Source organism: Cheilinus undulatus, linkage group 5, assembly GCF_018320785.1.
Source record: "Cheilinus undulatus linkage group 5, ASM1832078v1, whole genome shotgun sequence".
Lineage (NCBI taxonomy): Eukaryota > Metazoa > Chordata > Actinopteri > Labriformes > Labridae > Cheilinus > Cheilinus undulatus.
Window position 1 is genome coordinate 35,059,325 of NC_054869.1, and position 21,400 is coordinate 35,080,724.

At 40.6% G+C, this 21,400-nt stretch overlaps 1 protein-coding gene across 10 annotated transcripts in view; it reads right to left on the reverse strand.

The window, feature by feature from the left end:
* Window positions 1-3,333: 3,333 nt before the first annotated feature.
* Window positions 3,334-21,400, reverse strand: part of atxn2 (ataxin 2) — a 28,800-nt gene continuing 10,733 nt past the window's right edge. For 2 of the 10 annotated variants that reach the window (XM_041786632.1, XM_041786625.1), the window contains 18 exons: window positions 19,825-20,013; window positions 18,282-18,454; window positions 17,722-17,967; window positions 14,148-14,333; window positions 13,813-13,992; window positions 13,555-13,662; window positions 13,322-13,392; window positions 12,849-13,213; window positions 12,688-12,751; window positions 12,442-12,588; window positions 11,231-11,248; window positions 10,598-10,664; window positions 10,033-10,223; window positions 8,957-9,080; window positions 8,662-8,853; window positions 8,367-8,578; window positions 6,421-6,598; window positions 3,334-4,145 (listed from right to left, as the gene is read on the reverse strand). In XM_041786632.1, coding sequence (XP_041642566.1) covers window positions 4,117-4,145; window positions 6,421-6,598; window positions 8,367-8,578; window positions 8,662-8,853; window positions 8,957-9,080; window positions 10,033-10,223; window positions 10,598-10,664; window positions 11,231-11,248; window positions 12,442-12,588; window positions 12,688-12,751; window positions 12,849-13,213; window positions 13,322-13,392; window positions 13,555-13,662; window positions 13,813-13,992; window positions 14,148-14,333; window positions 17,722-17,967; window positions 18,282-18,454; window positions 19,825-20,013 — 2,740 coding nt within the window. In that variant the 3' untranslated portion in view covers window positions 3,334-4,116. Of the gene's footprint in view, window positions 4,146-6,420; window positions 6,599-8,366; window positions 8,579-8,661; window positions 8,854-8,956; window positions 9,081-10,032; window positions 10,224-10,591; window positions 10,665-11,230; window positions 11,249-12,441; window positions 12,589-12,687; window positions 12,752-12,848; window positions 13,214-13,321; window positions 13,393-13,554; window positions 13,663-13,812; window positions 13,993-14,147; window positions 14,334-17,721; window positions 17,968-18,281; window positions 18,455-19,824; window positions 20,014-21,400 lie in introns of all 10 variants that reach the window. The other 8 variants (XM_041786626.1, XM_041786622.1, XM_041786629.1 and 5 more) reach the window with 6 other exon arrangements.

Here is a 21,400-nt window from a genome sequence, read left to right on the forward strand (position 1 = left end):
ATAGTATTCACTCACCCATCCAAATAATTTAAATCAGGTGTTCCAATCACTTCCATGGCCACAGGTGTATAAAATCAAGCACCTAGTCATGCAGACTGTTTCTACAAACATTTGTGAAAGAATGGGTCACTCTCAGGAGCTCAGTGAATTCCAGCATGGTACTGTGATAGGATGCCACCTGTGCAACAAGTCCAGTTTTTAAATTTCCTTGCTCCTAAATATTCCACAGTCAATGGTCAGTGGTATTATGACAAAGTGGAAGCGATTGGGAACGACAGCAACTTAGTCATGAAGTGGTAGGCCACGTAAAATGACAGAGCGGGGTCAGCGGATGCTGAGGCACATAGTGCACAGAGGTTGCCAACTTTCTGCAGAGTCAACTGCTACAGACCTCCAAACTTCATGTGGCCTTCAGATTAGCTCAAGAACAGTGTGTAGAGAGCTTCATGGAATGGGTTTCCACGGCCGAGCAGCTATATCCAAGCCATACATCACCAAGTGCAATGCAAAGCGTCGGATGCAGTGGTGTAAAGCACGCTGCCACTGGACTCTAGAGCAGTGGAGACGTGTTCTCTGGAGTGGCGAATCACGCTTCTCCATCTGGCAATCTGATGGACAAGTGTGGGTTCGGCGGTTGCCAGGAGAACGGTACTTGTCTGACTGCATTGTCCCAAATGTAAAGTTTGGTGGAGGGGGCATTATGGTGTGGGGTTGTTTCTCAGGAGCTGGGTATGGCCCCTTAGTTCCAGTAAAAAGAACTGAATGCTTCAGCATACCAGGAGATTTTGGACAATCCCATGCTCCCAACTTTGTGGGAACAGTTTGGGGATGGCCCCTTCCTGTTCCGACATGACTGTGCACCAGTGCACAAAGCAAGGTCCATAAAGACATGGATGAGTGAGTTTGGTGTGGTTGAACTTGACTGGCCTACACAGAGTCCTGACTTCAACCCGATAGAACGTCTTTGGGATGAGTTAGAGCGGAGACTGAGAGCCAGACCTTCTCGTCCAACATCATTATGTGACCTCACAAATGCAAAGAAGAATGGTCAGAAATTCCCATAAACACACTCCTAAACCTTGTGGAAAGCCTTCCCAGGAGAGTTGAAGCTGTTATGGCTGCAAAGGGAGGACTGACGCCATATAAAACCCTATGGATTAAGAATGGGAAATCACTTAAGTTCAAATGCGAGTCAAGGCAGGTGAGCAAATACTTTTGGCAATATAGTGTATTTTCAGGTTTTGCTAAACAAAGCAAGGGATTTTCAACACAGCTTTTCTGTTACTGACTGCCCTGTTGAAAACCTTGGCTTGAATCCCGTTAAAAATGTGTTGGCTGAACTTAAGACCAAGGTCCATGCCAGAAGGCCATCAAATCTGGAGGAGTTTGAGAGATTGGCGAGAGAAAGATGGGCTGGGATTCCTCAGGAGACTTGTTGAAAACTACAACAAACGACTGCAGGCTGTTATCCAGCAAAAACAAAACACTTGACTATTAGCATGAGGGGGGCTAATAATTTTGACCCTGGTAGTTTTTGGTTTTTGTGAAAAATGTAGTTTCTGTGTGCAAAGCAAAATAATTTCAGCATCCAAAATAAAACTAGGATGTTTGTAAAATCTGTGTTAAAAGTTCCTTGCTCTGTTTAACAGAGCATAGGTATTTTATGGAAATACTTAAAAAAATAAAGGTTACATAGGGTAGTTTATAATGTCATCTACATCTGCAAGGGGGAAACCACAACCTGGGCTTTAGGTACATTGTAGTCCAGAGTACAGATTACTAGAGTTCTTTTTCCAGTTGGATTTGTGATAGAAAATTTTTAGCGGTAAATTCACTTTAATGGGCATTGACAAAAACACTGCCCTGAAATAGTACCATAATAGTGTTAAAATAGTGAAAAGATACTCAAGCTTATCAGTTACAAATCCAACATTTAAACAGGGTTAACTACTGGATATCTATGGACACTGAGATGGAAATGTGTACTTTACTGAATCAATATTTTCTTCTCTGCTCTGTATGTTGCTTTGAATCCAAAGTTTCAGCTGAAGGACTTAAGAAAGCTAGGCAAACACTCACTAATCACTTCATAAGATGTACCTGCTCAGCTGCTTGGTCACACAAACATCTAATTAATCACATGGCAGCAACTAATGCATTTAGGCATGCAGACATGGTGAAGACTATCTGCTGAAGTTCAAACTGAGCATCAGAATGGGGAAAGAAAGGTGATTTAAGTGACTTTGACCATGCCTGTGTTGTTGTTGCCAGTTAGGCTGGGCTGCATATTTCACAAACTGCTGAGCTGCTGGGATTTTCAACCACAACCAGTTGTGTAATGCAGAGTTAATGCAGGTATACCCACTTATTTTTCTCTTTCCATAGAGTTTCAAACCCCCTCTCCTAGGACGGCATAGGCAGCAAAAAGTAATCTTAGTACAGTATTGCATTGCTTTGTGACACATTATGCCCAACACTGCTGAGGAACAGTCAGAAACCATAATCATATACTTGCCTTGGCCTATTTTTGGTGGGCCAGTGGTGATCGTAAATCCTGCCCTTTTTGCTGATAATTTAAGAGCCTTGCTCCCTGCAGCAGCATAAGTTCAGTGACAATGTGAGAATACTTTAGGCCCCCTTTTTTTAGGCTAAACTTAAAATGCAAATTGCATGACACAGGGTGTGGGGAAAATGGAGAGTATACCCAAGTTTCTATCACTACACAACTGTGCACATCTATCTCTAAGGTTGTCAGAGTATGGTCAGAAAAAGAGGAAATGTCCAGCGAGTGAGCTCTATGGGCCAGAATGCCTTGTTGATCAGGTCAGAGGAGAATGCCCAGACTGATTCAAGCTAATAAAAGGCATCAGTAACTCAAATAACCGTCCATTAAGACCAAGGCATAAGCAGAATTGGACCTCTGAGCACACTGGACCTTGAAGCAGCAGAAGACCCCAGTGGAGTCATTCAGGCTCACTACCATTGGACAATAAAAGATTGGAAAAAAATGTTGCCATGAAACGTCCAGAGTCACCTTTCTTCACCATTCTGATTCTCAGTTTGAAATGCAGCAGTTCATTTAGACCATGCCTAAATGTGTTGTTTGCTGTCATGTGATTGGATGATAGGATAGATGGTTTGCACAAACAAGCACTTATACAGGTGTACCTACTGAAGTGGCCAGTGGGTGTAAGTATGAGCTTTAAAAACCTTTTAAGAGAGAAACACTGATTTTTGATTGGCTTCAGCTCACTAAGCTTTAACTCAAGCAGGTGTCCATGATTATAAATTAACAGATAAAAACCAACAATGCAATTCAACCACAGTAGGCCATTCAGTTTTTAAAACTTTTTTATTGTTTTTAAGTTTTTTTGCTCATTTTTTAAATTATATTATCTACAAAGTAAAAGTTTTTAACTTAAAAGTTACATAAGGGTCAGGTGAGAAGTGGGATCTGATCACCTCAGCCATTATAATTTCATAAATAACATTTCTCCTGTCCTCCTGGCTGCTTACTTGTTTATTTCACAGGAAGCGTCTTATCGTGTTTTGTTTTTAGTTTGGTTAGAAACTCTTCATGTAGTCTGTAAAACAAACGCAGCACATAGCAGCAGCAACAGTAAGATTAATACTGTCTAAAGGTTGGAAGATTTCTTTTTATAACAAGGTGCAGACAAAATACAAGTTCCAGTTCAATTTTCTTCTTCACTCTCACTGATTAGTTTACTCTCATTCCCTCTTCCACATCTTACTTGGCAAGCTGACTCGGATTGCAATTTGGGACCCCTAAAAGTGTGTGAGTGGACGTGTCATTTATGTGTGTGTTTGTGTGTTTTTTTTGTAGATATTAGGGGCTGAATAGGGTCAGTCATGTCTGATAGAACTCTCTATTTTGTTAAAACATGTCACTGCATCAACCTGTTAACATTCTCTTATTGCCTAGTCAGGGAGGGAGGGGGAGGGAGGGGGAGAAAAGCTGATGTGAAGCATGTTCTGGTGAAGATGAGGAAAGAGAGGAGAGGGAGGGGCTCTCATTCTCTTCATCGCCTGGTTATGAAGGCTCGGGCTGAGAAGCATAACGCAGAGCGGGTCCCTCGGCTCACTGGTGCCCTCTATCTACAGCTGCTGCTGATGATGAGGTTGCACTGCAGACAAGACAAAATGGGGGATTTTTTACAAATATGCAAATAGTGATCTGAACAACTGTTAACATTTTTTACATTTTCTTGAAACAAAGGCAGAGACACTTCCTCTTTTCTTTTTCATAGAAAACAGGATTGCAGCAGTATGTGTGATACAAACTGGAAACTTTTTCTTTGTAGTACAAATCACCATTTCAACTGAAAGAAAATTTAACAAGTCTGAGAAAAAGTGTACTTTTATCAAATAAAAATAAAGGTCATCTTGTCCTTAAATCCATGGTTTTGTTTAGGAAACTTTGCCCGTGTTTGTAAGGCTGTATTTTTATGCACATCATGTGAAAACACTAAATTTACTTCATATAAGTAGCACTCATACATTTGTTTCAAAACCACTTCTCTTTCCAAACTAAATTCTGCCCATGCTAGCTCTTTCCTGGCAATAAATCCTGCCTATAAAAGGTCTCTTGACTATAAAGTTTTCCTGGCTACCATTACTCCATGAAGACAAAAGAACACTCCAAGCAACTCAGAGAAAAGGTTATTGAATAATATAAGTCCGAGGATGGATACAAAAAAATTTCCTATGGCATTGAACATTCCCCGGAGTTCAGCTGACCTGAAGCATACAGCGAAAGATACACAGAAATGGTTTGAAGACAACAAGGTTGTCCTAGATGCAAAAATCCATCAGGTAATCTAATTCATATGTTCTGGAATTGTAAATAAAACTCAGTAACAACTGGAAATTCATTTTTGACCAATTATCTAAAATTGTTCTTAAAGCTCTGACCCCTAACCCTATATCTATTCTGGGAGATGGTAAAGTGGCTGGTAAAATTTGATGATCATGAAAAGAGGCTTATTCTACAGGCTATGACTGCAGTGAAAACGTGCATCTTTTGCCACTGGAAAGCTGGGAGTCCTCCCTCAGCCAAACAGTGGTGGGCAGGGCTGCTATCTTTTTGTACACCTAAGAAAATTATTATTAAAAATTAAATTATCATTATGTGAAAGGTAGGCCCCAACTCTTCCAGAAGGTTTGGGATCATGTTCTAGATCATGTCCTTATAATAGGAGCTAAATAAGAATCAGAATCATATAGTTTTTAAAATAATTTAAAGACAACAAGGTAAGTGTTCTGGATTGGCTGAGTCAAAGGCCAGACATCAATCTAATACAGAATTTGTGGCTGGACTTGAAAAGGGCTGTTCATGCCCAATATCTGTGCAACCTGACAGAGCTTGAGCAGTTCTGCAAAGACGATCTTTGAAAGTTGCAGTGTCAAGAAGTGAAAGCCCGATTGAGACCTATCCACACAGACTCAGTGCATTGAATAAATACTGACTTGAAGGGGATGAATATTTATGCAGTCACTTATTTTATCCTACATATTTTTATTCAATTGACATTACTTTGTAGAAATCCGTTTTCACTTTGGCATAGAGTGTTTTTTATAATTTGTTTTATCAAAAAGCCAAATTGTATTGACCATGATTGATTTATAAAATCAGTAAAAGGGTTAAACATCCAAGGGGGTGAACATTTATCATAGAGACTGCTACATACAGCTGGCTAGTTAGAATTAGCTCCATTTGCTTCAGTCAGAGACACAGTGCCAGGCAGGACAGCCTACGCCCCCGTCTCCCTGACCAAGGCTTCATCACTTCACAGTAACTGGTCAAGAAAAAACTGTCGGCACAAAAGAGTGAACAGTCATTTTTCAGCCCGGCACTTTTTATTGTAAGATCTGCTGTGAGACGCTGTGATTCAGCGAGCCATCTGGTGTCACTGCAAATATTTTCACCACAGTTTAAAAGACTGTCATGATTTGAAAAGGCAAATGTAGAAGCATATCTTCAATATTAAACTAGGTGAGTACACTGAAATAGTAAGGGCTCACTTTGACCAAAAATAAGTTATTTTCTGTCTCACATCCACAATCCCTACATAAAGTTCATTATAATATTCATAAACAAAAACAGCTGGTCAGGTAAGATGAGATGCTCATTCTGCACACCTTCATTCTTTACAGAGGAAAAATCTGCAATATTAACATTTTCCAGGGCGCTTATGGTCAAGCAGTTCAGCAGTTGATCATCCAAGTGGACGGCTTGATTCAAGTCTAACACATTGCTCCTTTCCATGTTATTCTCCATTCTCTCTCCATGAGTTACTACTCTATCCACTGTCCTGTCAGTTAACAGCATGAAAGCAAAAAAAGAAAACCTATCTAAAACAACACTCAACATGAGTGTGCCAGTTCATAAACTGATCATACCTTGTGGATGTGCCAGATAGGAGAAATGTGTAGTGGAAGAAACAGGGATGGGGTTAAGTGCCGTCTGGGGCATGGGGGCCTGTGGACCCCCTGGAGGGCCCTGGGTAGCCATCAGCATCATGGTGGGGTGGGTGGGCGCTGGGTGGTGAGATGGCACCATACCAGACTGCATATGGGCCTGGGTGTGACAGATGGAGTTTGATAGAGACAGAAAAGAGAGCGATGGGGAGAGGTATAAAAAAGAAGAGAAGAAAAGTAAATTTAAAGATGAAACAGAAAGATACTAGTATTACAACCAGCTGTTATAATGTTCAGAAAAATGATAACATCATATTTTGATTTTTTTTAAACATTCACAAGCAAAAATGTAGAAGATACTACGGTTTGTCACAACACCAGAATCTAAACCTTATTCAAACACTAAATTAAATATCCATCAACAACAGTACCTGATAGAATATCAAAGCAACTAAAACAGAGGGCACTTAATGACACAAAGGCATGGGCAACATTTCAACACCAGTGTCTGCATTTACTTACTCTCTGCAACTTTGAGTTAAAATATGATTGAGTATCTTGTCAATAATTTTTAACACCATTAAATGAGGATTGGTACCAAATTTGCTGGATTACAGCAACAACAACTGCTATACAACAGCTGCAGTAAATATTTAGGGACATGTGACTCAAAAGGCAAACAGTTAGCCCAGATCATCTGTGATGGTAAGAGAGTGGAGAGAGGTTCAGCCTGCCAATAACAAAACTGATGAATGTTCTCGTTTTTTTTTTTTGTTTTTGTTTTTTTGAGGGAGAAGGCCTTAGCAAAGAGCCACAGAACTGAGTCCTTATTTACAATGCGTTTATAAGTGACTGTTACTACAGATTCGTGGGCCAACTCCATGGAGTCACATGTTACCGTTAGCTATTTTGTCTCAGTTGTCTTTTTTTTTTTTTTACCAGAGGGGGAGCCGACAGCGATGACTGAAAAAAGTTGGACCGTCTTGCCCACACTATAGAGCTCTGTGTTAAGACATCTTTAAGACCCAATCAATCCCAGTTTGAAATAGTGGTGTTTCTTGGATTTCATGTGGGAGCTTTGATTTCCATCGTTGAACACTGTAATTTGTTTTTATATGTCCCGCAAGTTGTCAAATAGTTTTGCCCCTGCATTTTTCAACATGAAGCCAAATTTCTCCAAAACCTCTCACAAGAAAAATAAGACTATTTAAGACATAGTATGACCTTAATTTTTTTATATTTGATAATGAGCAATGTTTCTCTTTTCTGTAGTGTATGTAAAAAAACTGTCAATATGTCTGCTGATTATTTTCACCTATCTGTACGGCATCATCTACACCAGTGGTTCTCAACTGGTCACGAATCAGGACCTACTGCCACCTCCTTAAGGGAAATTGTGACAAAAAACTTTTTACATTTTTACAAATTTCCAACCACTCAAAATGTATTTAAAGAAAAATGTTGCAGTTTTGACCAAAAAATTAGCTAATCTAACAAAGACAAAGGACAAAACAAACATGTTTAAAAAGACCCATCATTACAGAAGAACTTGGATGCATCTATCTTATTTTACTCCATTACCCCAATCAAGCATGGACATTTGGTAATTTCTTGAGAAATTGTATCATCTTAGGGAAACCAGTCTTGTTATAAAGACTCAGACAACTACTAGAATTTACTCCTTATAACAGGATGACCTAAAAATACACGTGTGAATTTACTGTATATCCTGTACACTTTTCACCAGATTTTTTATTCCATTTATGACCCACTTTTGAGTCCTGAACCACCGATCTACACCAACAAACAAATCATTCACAAACTTGAACACCAACTGACTCAGGTTGAACATTTAAATCCTGTTCACAATGATTACTGATTCAGAGCTGCTGTGGTTATTTACCCACTGACAGCAGGCTGTGACTCACCTGCTGCACGTGTGCCATTTGGTTATGGTTGTAGCCATGCTGCACCTGCTGCGGGTGGATGTAGACCGCGGGCTGGGCAGAGGGGAACGATGCCTGTGGAGACTGAGGGTTGGGCCCTGGGGTCATGGAGGGGGGGGTAGGGGCCAAAGTCGAGTACATCTGCTGCTGTGGGGGCTGATTGGCCAGGTGGAGGGCCTGAGCTGCTGCTGCTGCTAAAACACAAGAAACACACAAATAAATACACACAAACAGAAACAATTCAGGAAAATCAAAGCTCTAGGTCTGACATCCTCACCTGCTGCTGCCTGCGGGTGCTGTGGGTGCTGGACTGGACTAGCAGCTGGGTGGCTGGGAGGACCTCCATGTTGTGGGGGGCCGCCCTGCTGACCCTGGCCTGTTGGCGTAGCAGAGGGCTGAGGGTGCTGTGGATGAGGGTGCAAAGTGGCACTGGGGTGAGGGTACTGCTGAGGCATTGGCCCTGGAGACACTGTGGGAGGGAAATCAGCACGAGTGCAGGAAAAGTGTTACCAGTACTGAAACATCAGCAGCACGCTTTCACATCAACACAAAGAAGCGGTGGGCTCTCTTACCATACATGGTGTGTGTCTGCTCGGGGTACTGTGTAGTTGAGGAAGAGACTAGGCTGGGCTGTCCGTGTGTGGGAGCCATCATCCTGGCACTACCCTGCATTACTGGACTGAACACATGCTGCGCCTGGAGGACACACAAGAGATGGACCACACGGTGTTAAAGCCAGTTTTTAACTGCTAATAAACAATAACTTATTGACGCCTCTTCATGAGCAACAATTAAGTTATCATTGGCAAGATCAATTCACTCTATGCACGACTCTTCAAAGTCTGCAACTGCTGTCAATGGCTTCACCACAACAAAACTCACAGCATACAGAGAGAACTGGTCCATGTTTAGATATCCCCAAAGTTTCAAAATGAAGGCAGAGGGAATTTCTCTTTAGAGAATGCTGCACAAGACAGAATGAGCAGAGAATGAGCCTGTTTGCCTAATCAAATGTATGAACTATGATGGACTGTTCGGTGCATTTTAATGCTGCTATCTGTTTATAGAGACAATTAAGTCACTGTTAGAATACCGCTGACAGGAGCTGGTACACATTTAGCACAAACACCATTGCCCACTGACACAGTTGGTCAATACAGCTCAGGCTACAAATATATATCTAATAGATAGAAACATGGAGCTCTCCCAGTACTGATGATCCAGAACCCAGTGTATATATTCTATACATCTAGGTAGAATCTGTAAATAGAGATCAATACTAACGGAACTAAGTCTTAGTCCAGTTTTTAATCAAAATGTCGCCTTTCTGTTTGTCCTCTGCGTTCTTCTGCTTCTTTACTTGCAGCAGTACTACAGAAGTATGCCTGCAGCTTGCTGCACAAATCAGATGTGAAGAAATGCTGGCATCATGCTGACTCCCTGTCAGGCTGCTGGGCTGCATGCATCTGTTAGACAAACTAGAGCACAGCTGGGGGACATAAAGACTGCCAGCACTCACTGATTGAAGTAGACTAACAGTAATAGTTACATATGGGTCCTAATAGAGCAGCCTTCTGGACTGTGCACTGCTGAATAAGCTGATAAAGGTTGCATTGTTTGATCCTGTTAGGAGAGGAGTATGTTTTACCTGAGATTGGTAATGTGTCATTTGCTGGACCAGCGGCTGACTGAACTGCTGTGGGCTGCAGGTGAAGTACTGGGCAGAATAGGCGGGGCTCGGTGCTACAATAGGGGGTCCTGCTGCCGTCGCTGGGTGCATCATGGTGGGCGTGCCTGGCGGATGGTGCTGGTCTGACCTCTGCTGGGGCATGTTGGGTACTGGAAGGTTGTGCAAAGAGATTATATTAGGTGGAATACGTTTTTGATCAATATTCAATAACATTTACGGATTAGAATCATGGAGGAGAGAGGAAAATGACCACTGATGACAAAGACAAACTATTTGCTGAACTGGTCACAATACAAGACACTTGATTAAAAGATGTAAAGATGATTAAGTGAATATTAGGACAACTGTTATGAATTCATGAATAAAATCAAGCTCAAAACACAACACACAGAATCAAACTGTCTCATACATCGGACCAATTTAGTAATTTTACCAAACAATATACTTTGTAAGCTTCAGCAAAAGAGAAAGTGACGCAGGTAAGGGCTGAATAAGAAAAAGCAGACGTTATTCTCACCTTTACCTGGTCTGTAGGGTTTAGACTGGCTGACCGTCATATGAGGCATCTGTACCTGGTACATAGCTGGAGACTGGAACAAGGAAGAAGAAGACACGTTGAGATTCAAACTTCTTAATGCATAATGAAAAAACAAACGTCTATTTAAACAGAAAAATCTTAGCTGTCTCAACCTTTCAGTGGGGCTGGACACTGAACGACACAAACAAAAAAAAAAATTATTAACGTGTGCATGTTGCATTGAGGGAAATTTCTCTTACCTGGGGCCACATGCATTTTCTAAACCTGTCTATCATTGGGCAGAAAACATGTCGAAAACTTGATCTTAAATATCGCTCATCAACTTCCATTCCTTTGCCCTTTAACATTATAGTCCATGCATTTATATTACATACAGTACTGCAGCGAAAACAGAAAGGCTAAAACTCCTATTAGCTTTCAACCATTTGTTCAGTGAACAAATGAAGCCAATAGAAATAAGATGAAGTTCTATAAATCCATCTGTGATGACAGTTTTAATTGCAATAAGAAGTTGGCAAACCAACATCTGATGGCATTAATTCAACAAGCAAGCAAAACATCTCAGTACTGATTGGCCATAAAAATAAAAGAACAATAGATATTTAAAAATTCACAAACCTTCCATATTATGCTTTTCTAATGGAGCGAGAGAGAGAGGAGGAGGGGGAGAAAAGGGAAAAAGAACCACTCTTTAGTCGTTCACCAAGGTATTTGAACGTTAACACGTGTCTGATGTTGGATCACCAAGTTTTTCTTAAAGCAACACAGGACAAAGATATCTATGTATTCATGATTACAAATGCAAGATCCGATTAAAATGCTCAACTTTAAAAACTGTACTGTTAGTGTTTTAAATTGGTCTTATATCATAGTAACATTCAAAGCATGTTATTCAAAATACTAATCACACTTCTAGAAAAAAATATAAAAAAATATCAGAAAATGGAAGATGATCGGGGGAAATGAAGATAATGGAGATATTAATATGTTATGTGAGCAGAAGAACAGGAGAAAAATAAAAACTATAAAACAAAAGGCACGAAAATACATGGGCTGTCCTCTAAAAATATCAATATAAGTTAAGTCAGTTAAGTTAATAAAATAAGTCAATATCCAAGAAAACCTCATGCAGAGTAACTGCATACTGAGCAATTGCATGGTATGCTGTAAACCTTACTAAACAAACCAGAAATGACCTTCAGTGGTCTTTGATGTGGAAGAGAAAAGAAATTATCTGCAGAGGTCTGTTCCTCACAAAAAAAAAAAAACATAACCAGTGATTAAAAGCAGTGAAAAAGCAAAGCTAAAGCAGTTTCATGGGAGAAGACAAATTGTCAAACACTCCATGGCAAAGAAAGAACATTAAGAGGGACTTCTCAGCCTTTTTCTCCAATAATATAAGAAACTTCAAACACTAAAGAATTTCTTATCTAAAAAGTCCTATCTCATCTTTTCTTATGTTATCTTTAGAAAACAGACAGCTAGAAGTTAAATTTTCAGCCTACAGTTAGCATTTACTTTACAATGGCCAGAAAAAAACAACATATACATATACTTGGGTAAAAGAACAAGTTTAGTACAGCCCCATAGCCCACCTTAAACAATAAATGCAGAAATCTACCTAAAATCACAAGGTCATGCTTTAGAAATGGTTAAAATGCAGAAAGAGGTAAAGTTAAAAAGGAAAAAACAAGCTTACATGCTGAGAGACATAATGATGATGGTTGTTAGGGATTTAATGAATGAACTTCCTACGATCATCTGCACTGAACAGAAATGGTCCTTTCGTCTTAATACTTTATGTCTATGCATGCTGTTGTGCATCTCACCTGCACTCCAGGGCTGACAGGTGTGAGGGGATACATCTGTGGGAAGCAGACTGTCTGGCTGTACACAGCCTGGGGCTGCTGAACCACAATGGAGGGGCTGGGTTGGCCCTGAGGCCGAGGAGGCGTTGGGGTGTTGGCTGGTTTGGGCTGATGAAGAGGAACATGTAGAAACAAACACAATCTCGGTTAGCTCATGATCTCACTTAAAGGAGTAAAAAATGTCTTGTAACAGGAGGACTAACCAACCTGTGTGTTAAACCTGGGTTTGAACTCGTTGGCATTGGGGTTTAGAGTTGATTTCCTCACTTGACTGCAAGAAAACAAAGTGAAGAAGACAAAGGAGCAATTTGCTAATGTAATCTTATTTTAATCAGAAGTCTCAGTAGTTTCCAGTAGCTTCCACTCACTCTTGTACAGCCTCCTTCTTCTCCTCCTTTTCTTCATGCTTGGGCCCACTGAAAGAAGATGTCGCTGATGTCTGAACACCCTGTGATGTCACATCTAGGCCTGCCCTCTTCATGTCCGGGGCAGAAGGAGAGGGAGAGAGAGCAGCGGGGCTGCCAGGCTTACTGGTGTTGATGGTGGTGTTGGTAGATGAAGCAGAAGAACAACCTGGGGTGCCTGCAGTGATAACTACACCCTCGTCCATGCTTTCCCGCCCCACTGAGGAGGCTTTGTCCAGGGGGAGGTCTTTAGGCTTGTCTGCTGGATCTCTTGGAGGTTTGGCCATCATCTGGTCGAAGGCAGGGTCAGAGTTTGAACTAGACTGCAACTAGAGATGAGAAAAAGACTCAGGAGATACACACAAGCTCATGAACATTAGGTTTTTTTATGTATGACTTGAACATTTTTATACTGCGGGAATGACATAAATACTTACCCTAAAATCTACACTAAATTTCTTTAAATTATCTATTTGTTTTCTGTGGTCTGGTGCCATAGAAGGGGGTCCTATAACATGAGCAGAAAAGAGAGACACACTTAAGGCTGGTATTCAGAACCAAATGAAATCAGACTTAGAAATCATATCTTATATGTTAAAAAGAAGCTTATTTTAAAAACAGATGAAGTCTAAAGCAACAGTTTCTGAACCATGCCAAGTAAGTTTTGTACCTTTACAGACTGGTCTGGTGATACTAGGTGAGCTTTCTAAGGGCTTAACATTTTCCTTGTTTGCCGTGGGGGACGTCTGTCTTGTCTCCTGAACACGACACTCTTTTGCTGTAGGGTACAGAAAACTTAACTACAGCATGACAACTTAGAGAGGGATTTTTAAACACATTTTTTGGACACTTACAGAATGTCAAAATCCTAAGTGCATAGAAAATGAGTAACTCCCAACCAAACTTATCGTCCCATCTCTGAGCTTACCATCTGCTAAAGGAGAGTTGACCATGCCAGGGGCGGGGCTAGCAGCAGTAGGCGAGGAAGCTGATGTCGGTGTGGCAGCAGTTTCCGCAGGTGTTGTACCTGTCTGAGGTGACGGTAGGGAGGAAGAGCCAGGTGATGCTCCACCCATGCTGTTCTGTCGAGGGGAGCGAGGTCTGTGAGCTGAAAAAGCGGAGGGAAACTACATTTTAGCAATCATGTAATTTTACGTTATTCAAGGTTATTCCAAGCAAACAGTCATTTATAATAACTGTAACACAATCAGAAAAATTAACAAATAAATAAAGAGATGTAAAGGACTTTTAGAACTGCCCTACCTCCACTAACTACTGATGACCATGTTCCTCCAGAGGAGCTGCTCCTGGTCGGTGGAGTTACTGGGACCTCTCCAGGGGAATTGTGGGAGATTAAGTCCACTCCAGGAGGTACTCCGCTGGTCCGGCAGGGCGGCACTCTGTGAGAACGAGGGGTCCGCTGGGATTTTGGAGACATTCTGGGTGGACCTGAAAATGAGAAAAGAAAGATGAAGAAAACCAGGATGTTATGGCGAGTGTGAGGTGAACACCTTCCTAAGACTCTGTGGTGAAGATCCCCCTCTGAACTCACCTGTGTCTCACAAAACTATAAAAACACCACAAATTTGCACTGATTATATCTGATGTAGAATTCAAACATCACATCATACAGCAATGTTATTTAGTGACATGCATGTTAGTGGAGACACTGCACATGGTCCTGTACAAGTGATCAAACAACACAGCACACGTTCCACACCATAACCAAGTGAGGTGAGAGATGAAAAACACAGAAACTGCAAAAAGGTGAGTGTGGACACCAGGATTTAGAGAATTCACCGTCAAGCAGAGTTGTGCAGTTAAACTAAGTGTCTTAACACTACTGTTGTCACAACCAGTGTTGGGTGTAATCACATTACATTTGTCTGTAATGCAGTAATGTGTTACTGCTGCTAATACATTAATCCCTTTACTGTTACTGTACAGTAATAGCCTTGATACTGGCGGTACTGCAAATCCTCCAACTTCCTGTAAAACAGGAGCACAGAGTAAACAAATCAGGCGTCCCTTATAATACACGCTCACGCAACCCTCACTGACTCATGTGAATGACACATCAACTTGAGTTCATGGAGGAGGGAGAGGGAAACAGCAAAGCGGTTCCAATTAAGGACACTTTTAGATTCATGGAGATATGAACCTCAGTTTAAATTTGTTTTAAAAAGGGACAAACACTTGCAAAGGTAACATACTGACACTAAGTTATTTTTTTAAGACCCCAAGAGCTTAAGTGAGGCCCAGGATAACTGCATGATGCTGACACACCAAGCAGTGAAAGTTTGGTTTGCAACAACAGGTAACCACAAAACCTGAGATTAATAGGCTTGTGGCAGCATATCGTAGAGGAAATCTTACTTATGTGGCCTTGGACTTGACACATTTTTCTGTGAGGTGCTGTTCTGGTATGATTTCAAAACTTTGCTGTCATCTTTTTTGTATTTAAGAGCAGAAAGGAGAGGTCTTTCGTACGTCTTATTAAAAGAAGGAGTTGTGCTAATTGTATTGTCATGTAGAATTATCAGGAGGCAGTGACTATCTTTTGTTGACTTTATTAACACAACTTGACTTAACACATAACTGACAAACTCGACTGCTACTAACTTCTTGTGGAGCACATATACACTAAGTCCCCTCTTGTAAAAACACTTCTTCTGTTGCCATCACTCATGTATCCTCATGCCTTTCACTGCATGACAGTGTGCCATTGTATTATATTACACTAATGTGCAAATTTGTAAGGTTTAGCGTTGTACATTTCACTGGCATTTATGTTAAAGATCTCAGGTGAGACAGAGCAATGCAGAATAATGCAACTAATAGTGTTACTTTTAGCTGTGGATAACTAAGCAATGTAACTCATAGCATGTAATGGATTACTTTTTTTGAGTAACTACCCCAACACTGGTCACAACAACATATGATATGATGCGAGTAAAAAACAAACCACATAGATGCCTTTTTCAATACCACAGCTACAAAATATTGAAATAAATACTGGGAAATTTCTTGATCTTGAACGCCAAACGCTGCAAGTAAACTCCTGCAAACTGTACACAATATTAGCGATGTTTTGGTACTAAAAAACAACAAAAAATGGTTCAAAGGATAGGGAAGACAACTACACAGAACACAATAAGTGTTGCATTACTCTTTTAAAGTATCCAATGAAAAATATCAAGGCCATTACTAACCAAACGCAATACACATACAGCCTTATTTCTATAAAAGGACAAGTCTATAGGAGAGCTTTCTGGAAGAGAGAGTAACACAATTTTTGGTTCTACTATTTCTCTTGGCTTTTTCTGTACAACCAGCTTGCAAGTTTTAGTGCTTTTGTTGAAGCTAAAGACTGACTGATTTCAAGATGATCAAGATAATTTTTATAAACTCCTACTGGTAAACAGTTCAGAGAAAGTTCCCGCACACTGTCCAACTTACAAAAAATGGGTATTTATTTCCCTGATGAAGGTCTAGTGCTGAAACATTGCAAATAAATACAGCATTTTTGCAAGTTGGACAGTGTGCAGGAGTTTTCTTTGAATTGTTTACTGGACACCTTGCCTTGTGATGCACCTGTCCTAAGATACAGATGTGAGGAGCAATTCTTCTATAATAAGCCCTTAATAAATATGCAAAGATTGTAAAATCTAGGACTGATGTGAAAGCCAGTGTTTAAATGATCCATTTAGCTGATACCAGTGTTTTTTAATAACCCCCACAAAGCCAACATTTTCTCCAATTTTTGAGAACAAACAGGTCACATTTTCTGCCCAATGATAAATCTTGTCTCTGAATCAGCCATTATGTGTGTAAAATGCCACCATAAAATTGATGACACAACAGAAAAAAGTCTGCTTCTAACATGTATTCATGCCCAAATAATCTGCCTATGGTCAATGTTTGTCAAAATAGCAGATATCGGCTGATACCAATGTTGAACAGATGCATCTGTGCATCACTAACCCTGTCATATTTAAAAAAAAAACAAAACCTTCAGACATGTCTCAAACCTAACTTTGCGTGTGTTTAAGAAGGAAGTAGGATTTTGGTGAGTCCACTATAGAGCAGAAATGTAGCTAAAGGCATTGGATAAAAATTTTGAACCTCATCTAGCTCAGGGATTTTTATCTGGTAGGGACTGGGTTATTCAGCATCTCATGAAAACATCAGCCCTGAATTTGAAGGCAACAAAAATTCATTTATATGTAAAACTCAGATATCCAATGTTCAGTATAATTAAGGAAAGCCTTTTTTCTATGTAGCTGATTAATAATGCCATCTTCACAGGCACAACCAATCATACTACTAACCATCAGTGTTGTAGGTGTTATCCTTAATGTCACAAACTGGAGAACATCTTAACAGAAGAGATTAACAGAAGAAAAGCTCACAGCTAAGTTATGCTATGTTTTCAGTTGTATGAGAAAACATATTGGGTCTTGGTGGTTGTCAGTGGCATAACTCTTGCTTAACAAAAAGCACAGCACACATCATGTTGCACCCACATGCCAAGGTGAAGCTGCTAGTTACACTGACACAGGATCAGCTTTGTAACTCAGAAAATCATCATGATTTTTAATATGGATGTTACAAATCTGACTCCAAATCAGGCTCAAAAAAGAGCTTCACCTTTTTGTGTTGTTTCACACTAGACCTGGGCAAATCAATTTTTGGAAGTAGTTTTTGATTTTGAAGTTTTAACACTTTTAGCCTAAATCAACATAATGAAACTAGGGATTTCTTTTCATTTTGAGCTCAATCCATTAGCCTTCAAGTTCTGGCTTTGCCCAGATCTACTCCACACTGATGTGGGTACCTTCTGAAGACATGCGTTTGGGCAGAGTGTTGGCTGGAGATGTGGGCCCATGGTGAGAAAAAGAGGATGAGGAGGGGTAGGAAGAGTGGGATGAATGAGAGGAAGGCCTGGAAGGTCGAGAGGGGGGTCTGGAGGGTGGTCTGGTGGGCGTGGTCGCCCGAGGAGGCAGGGAGGAGGGGCCAGACTGGTAACGAGAGGGGGTACGGGAGGAAGGAGACGGACAGGGTGAGGGCCAATGGGATGAACCTAAAGGAGGGAAGGACAAATGATAAAAGGATGACAAACAACTGATGGCAACCAGTTAAAGTGGCCAAAACAAAGGAACAGAAAGAAGAAGGAGATTAAAACATGAAAAAGAAGAGCAAGGGAAGGATGACTCAATCAAAGTACAACAAATGCATCACATAAAACTACAAACATGAACTTCCTTAAGACTCTACACCACAGTCACAGAGGGGTCAATATATTGGCAAATCAACATACTTCTGTACAATCAAGAGTGTCTTAGATTAACTTTGCAGCAAAACACAATCAGTCTGCGCTTGATGTGCTAATCTCACCTCCATTGACCACCCTCTGGTCGGCCCCGGAGCTGGGACTGTAGTCATGAGGTCCTGGTCGAGGTGCTGATGGCCCACCTGAATTCTGAGCCAGTCGGGGGGAATTCTGACGTCCTGGTCCCCACGACATCCCCTCCCTGTTCCTTTGACCTGGAGGAATGTACTTGTTCTCTCTGTGCTCACACGCAAATGCAACACAAACGACAGACAGGCACACAATACAAGCAAAGACAGCAGTTAGGATAACACAGCAGGAAATCAATTTCTGACGGTTTGAGCTAAGTACTCCTAATCAGCCAAAATAATTTCTTTAATTACTAAGGAATTATTTGTTATCTGGGAACATCTGCTGTCTATTTAGTGAGTTTCCTGGAAATACTTTGTTACTCTGAAAGGCTCAATTAATCTACTTGTGCCTTTGGTCTGAGCTATTCTACTTCAGACACCATTGATTTACAAGTGCTATGATAAAACAGCTTTTTCACCTGCACCCTGGACAGATAATTCTGATGAGAAGCACTTTAGATAAAATACTTCAAATTACTTCTAACATTTATAAAGCATGGGATCGTGGCATAACAATAAAGACAAATGCTGTTCTGGAAGAAACAGTCTTCTCTTAACTTTGTAAAATATTAAACCCTGGAGTAAAAGTATTTACGGTGAACATGAAACTGTGCACAATGCATCTTTTTCCTTGTCTGTCTTCATCCACACAGGGGAACCTGTCAGTGCTTATAGGAGGATATCTATGGGCAGTTTCACTGCATTAACATGTTGCCTCTTGAAACATAATTTAATTTTTAGTGATGAAACATAAATCATGGAAAGGTCAAGCTGTTTGCAGACATTAACAACAAATCTGCTCAATTTAATGGTAAGCCATAACTTGACTGTATGCACAGGTAATATTTACAATTCTACAAAAAAAAGTCAAATGTAATAGAAATCCTGCAGTTTTGTGCAGCTCAGTGGTGAATGGAGAGTATACCCACTAATGTTTTAGTGTCTGTAGAGTATGCCCACTTCTAAATCCCCTCTGATGATCATCATTCAGTAATATGCTGCTTTTTTCCATTTGGGGAAGGAAAAAAGGCCAGTGCTTGTTAATTACATTCATTAGTTAGTTAGGTAAGAATATAGGTTAAGCCAGTCGGAGATAGAGTAGGGTGGGTCAGACTTTGCATTTCTCTAGGATATTGAGTGGCATGGACTGAACTGGTGGCGCTACTTTCTATCATCTTGAATCCCCTATCATAATTTCATACTGACCCTTGCTACCTGAAATCAAGCAGCACTTTAATATTGGTGTGTAAATGCAAAAGGCCTATTTTTAGGTTAAAAAAAAATATGCAAGAGCAGTTTAACACAGGCTTTTTATCCTTTGCTTGATGGGTCGCTCAAAAAATATAAGACTTAAATTAAGAGTATAATCACTTCTGCAGGCAACACTACACCACTAGTTCAGCTGCATTTTAAAAGGAAATTACTTCCAACAATGAGAACAACATTTAGAGAAGACTGTACAATCGCCCTGTCTCACCTGCTGTTTGTGTGAGTTTCCCTTTCCCCTCGCACCACAGCAGTATATTTCTCCTCCTCGGAGCGTTCATCGTTCTCCAGGGCTACACGGGCCTTGTATGTTGCACTGGCCTCAATCTCCTCTGCCAGCTGGGCAGCTCGCGCCTCCCTCTTGAGGAACTCTTCTGAGTCGTCCCGCTCCAGGGGAACCCTGGGAAACAAGATCAGGTCAGACGAGGGCAGCAGAGTGATGGAATGACCAGGGAAGTCAAAACATTGATCAAAACAGTAATAAAAAGAATAATGCAGAGGATCAAACACCAGTCCAGTGTATTGTGTCTGTTATGCTATTTCATATCCTCTACATCATTCCCTGTAAATGTTAATCACACAATGTCACAATATTGTCAGAACATTTCTTAAGAAAACAATATTGAGCTTTAAGAAATAAGTAAGCTGCTGCTAAAAAAGACAAAAAATAGTACAGTAGAAGAGGCAGTCAGTGATATATTCCACAGGTTTGAGCAATGACTTGTCATGACTTGATGTCACTGTTAGATTTATTTATAGATGTATTCCATCTATTACGCAGTCATTTATTAGTCTCTCTTTTTTTAATCTGAGCAGCTCCTGTTTCTCTTCCTTCCAGGAGACAACTGTCTGATGGAGATCTCCCAAAATGAGCTGCAGTTTGCTTTAATCTGGAGAGGGCCGTGTCAATGCCTTTCACCTCAAGCCCCTTGCGCACAGCTAGGTTTAGAGTTTGAAACCAAACAGGGCACATCAATAAGTCCTAAGTTCTGTACACCATTCACATAGTTCAGAGCACTGTCTGTGGTAACGGCCACAACAGCTTCCACCGAAGCCATGTGCTGCTGATGCTCTTCACTACATGGACAGATGTAGGGGTTCCTCTCAGTTACTTAGTGCAGAGCACATAACTGTCAAGCTCCCATGAGTCAGAGATACAGTGAGCTGTGACAGTCACATAAGAATTAGTGGCCAGCAATGTCCACCCATCTGTGGTAAGAGAGAGCATCTTATCCTTCAGTAAAGTCTTTATGTTTTCTCATGTGGCATCATACAGTTTAACTATGTGACTTGATATTGTTGTGCGACTTGGGGAACTAGCGTGGCTCCAGTTCCATCACTAGGTCCTGGAAACCCTCACCAGAAACAACACCAACTGGCTGCATATCCTTGCATATGAATCTTGCAATTGCCTTTTTAAGAGCTTCTGGCAAAAGGGCCCACTGATAAATAGACAATATAGGTTATACACCTGACATAGCTCCACTCCTCAGTGGAGCCTCCTCCACTGCCACACTTGGGTTAAAAGCAACCACTTGTGCCTGTAGATCTGTAGTCGTTGATGAGTATGAAAGCTGTTTGGTACAGAGACGACGCACAGCTCTACACCACTTTCCACACTATTACGCAAATGACATTTTTCTCTTATTTTCCTAAATATTAATGCAAATGACAGAGTATTTTTCAAGTCATCAGCCGTTAGAGCATAATTCAAATGTTTTTGAACAAACTTCATAATGATAACTGATATTTTTTAAAAGTAAAAACCTTAAAAATGCACTTTTCCA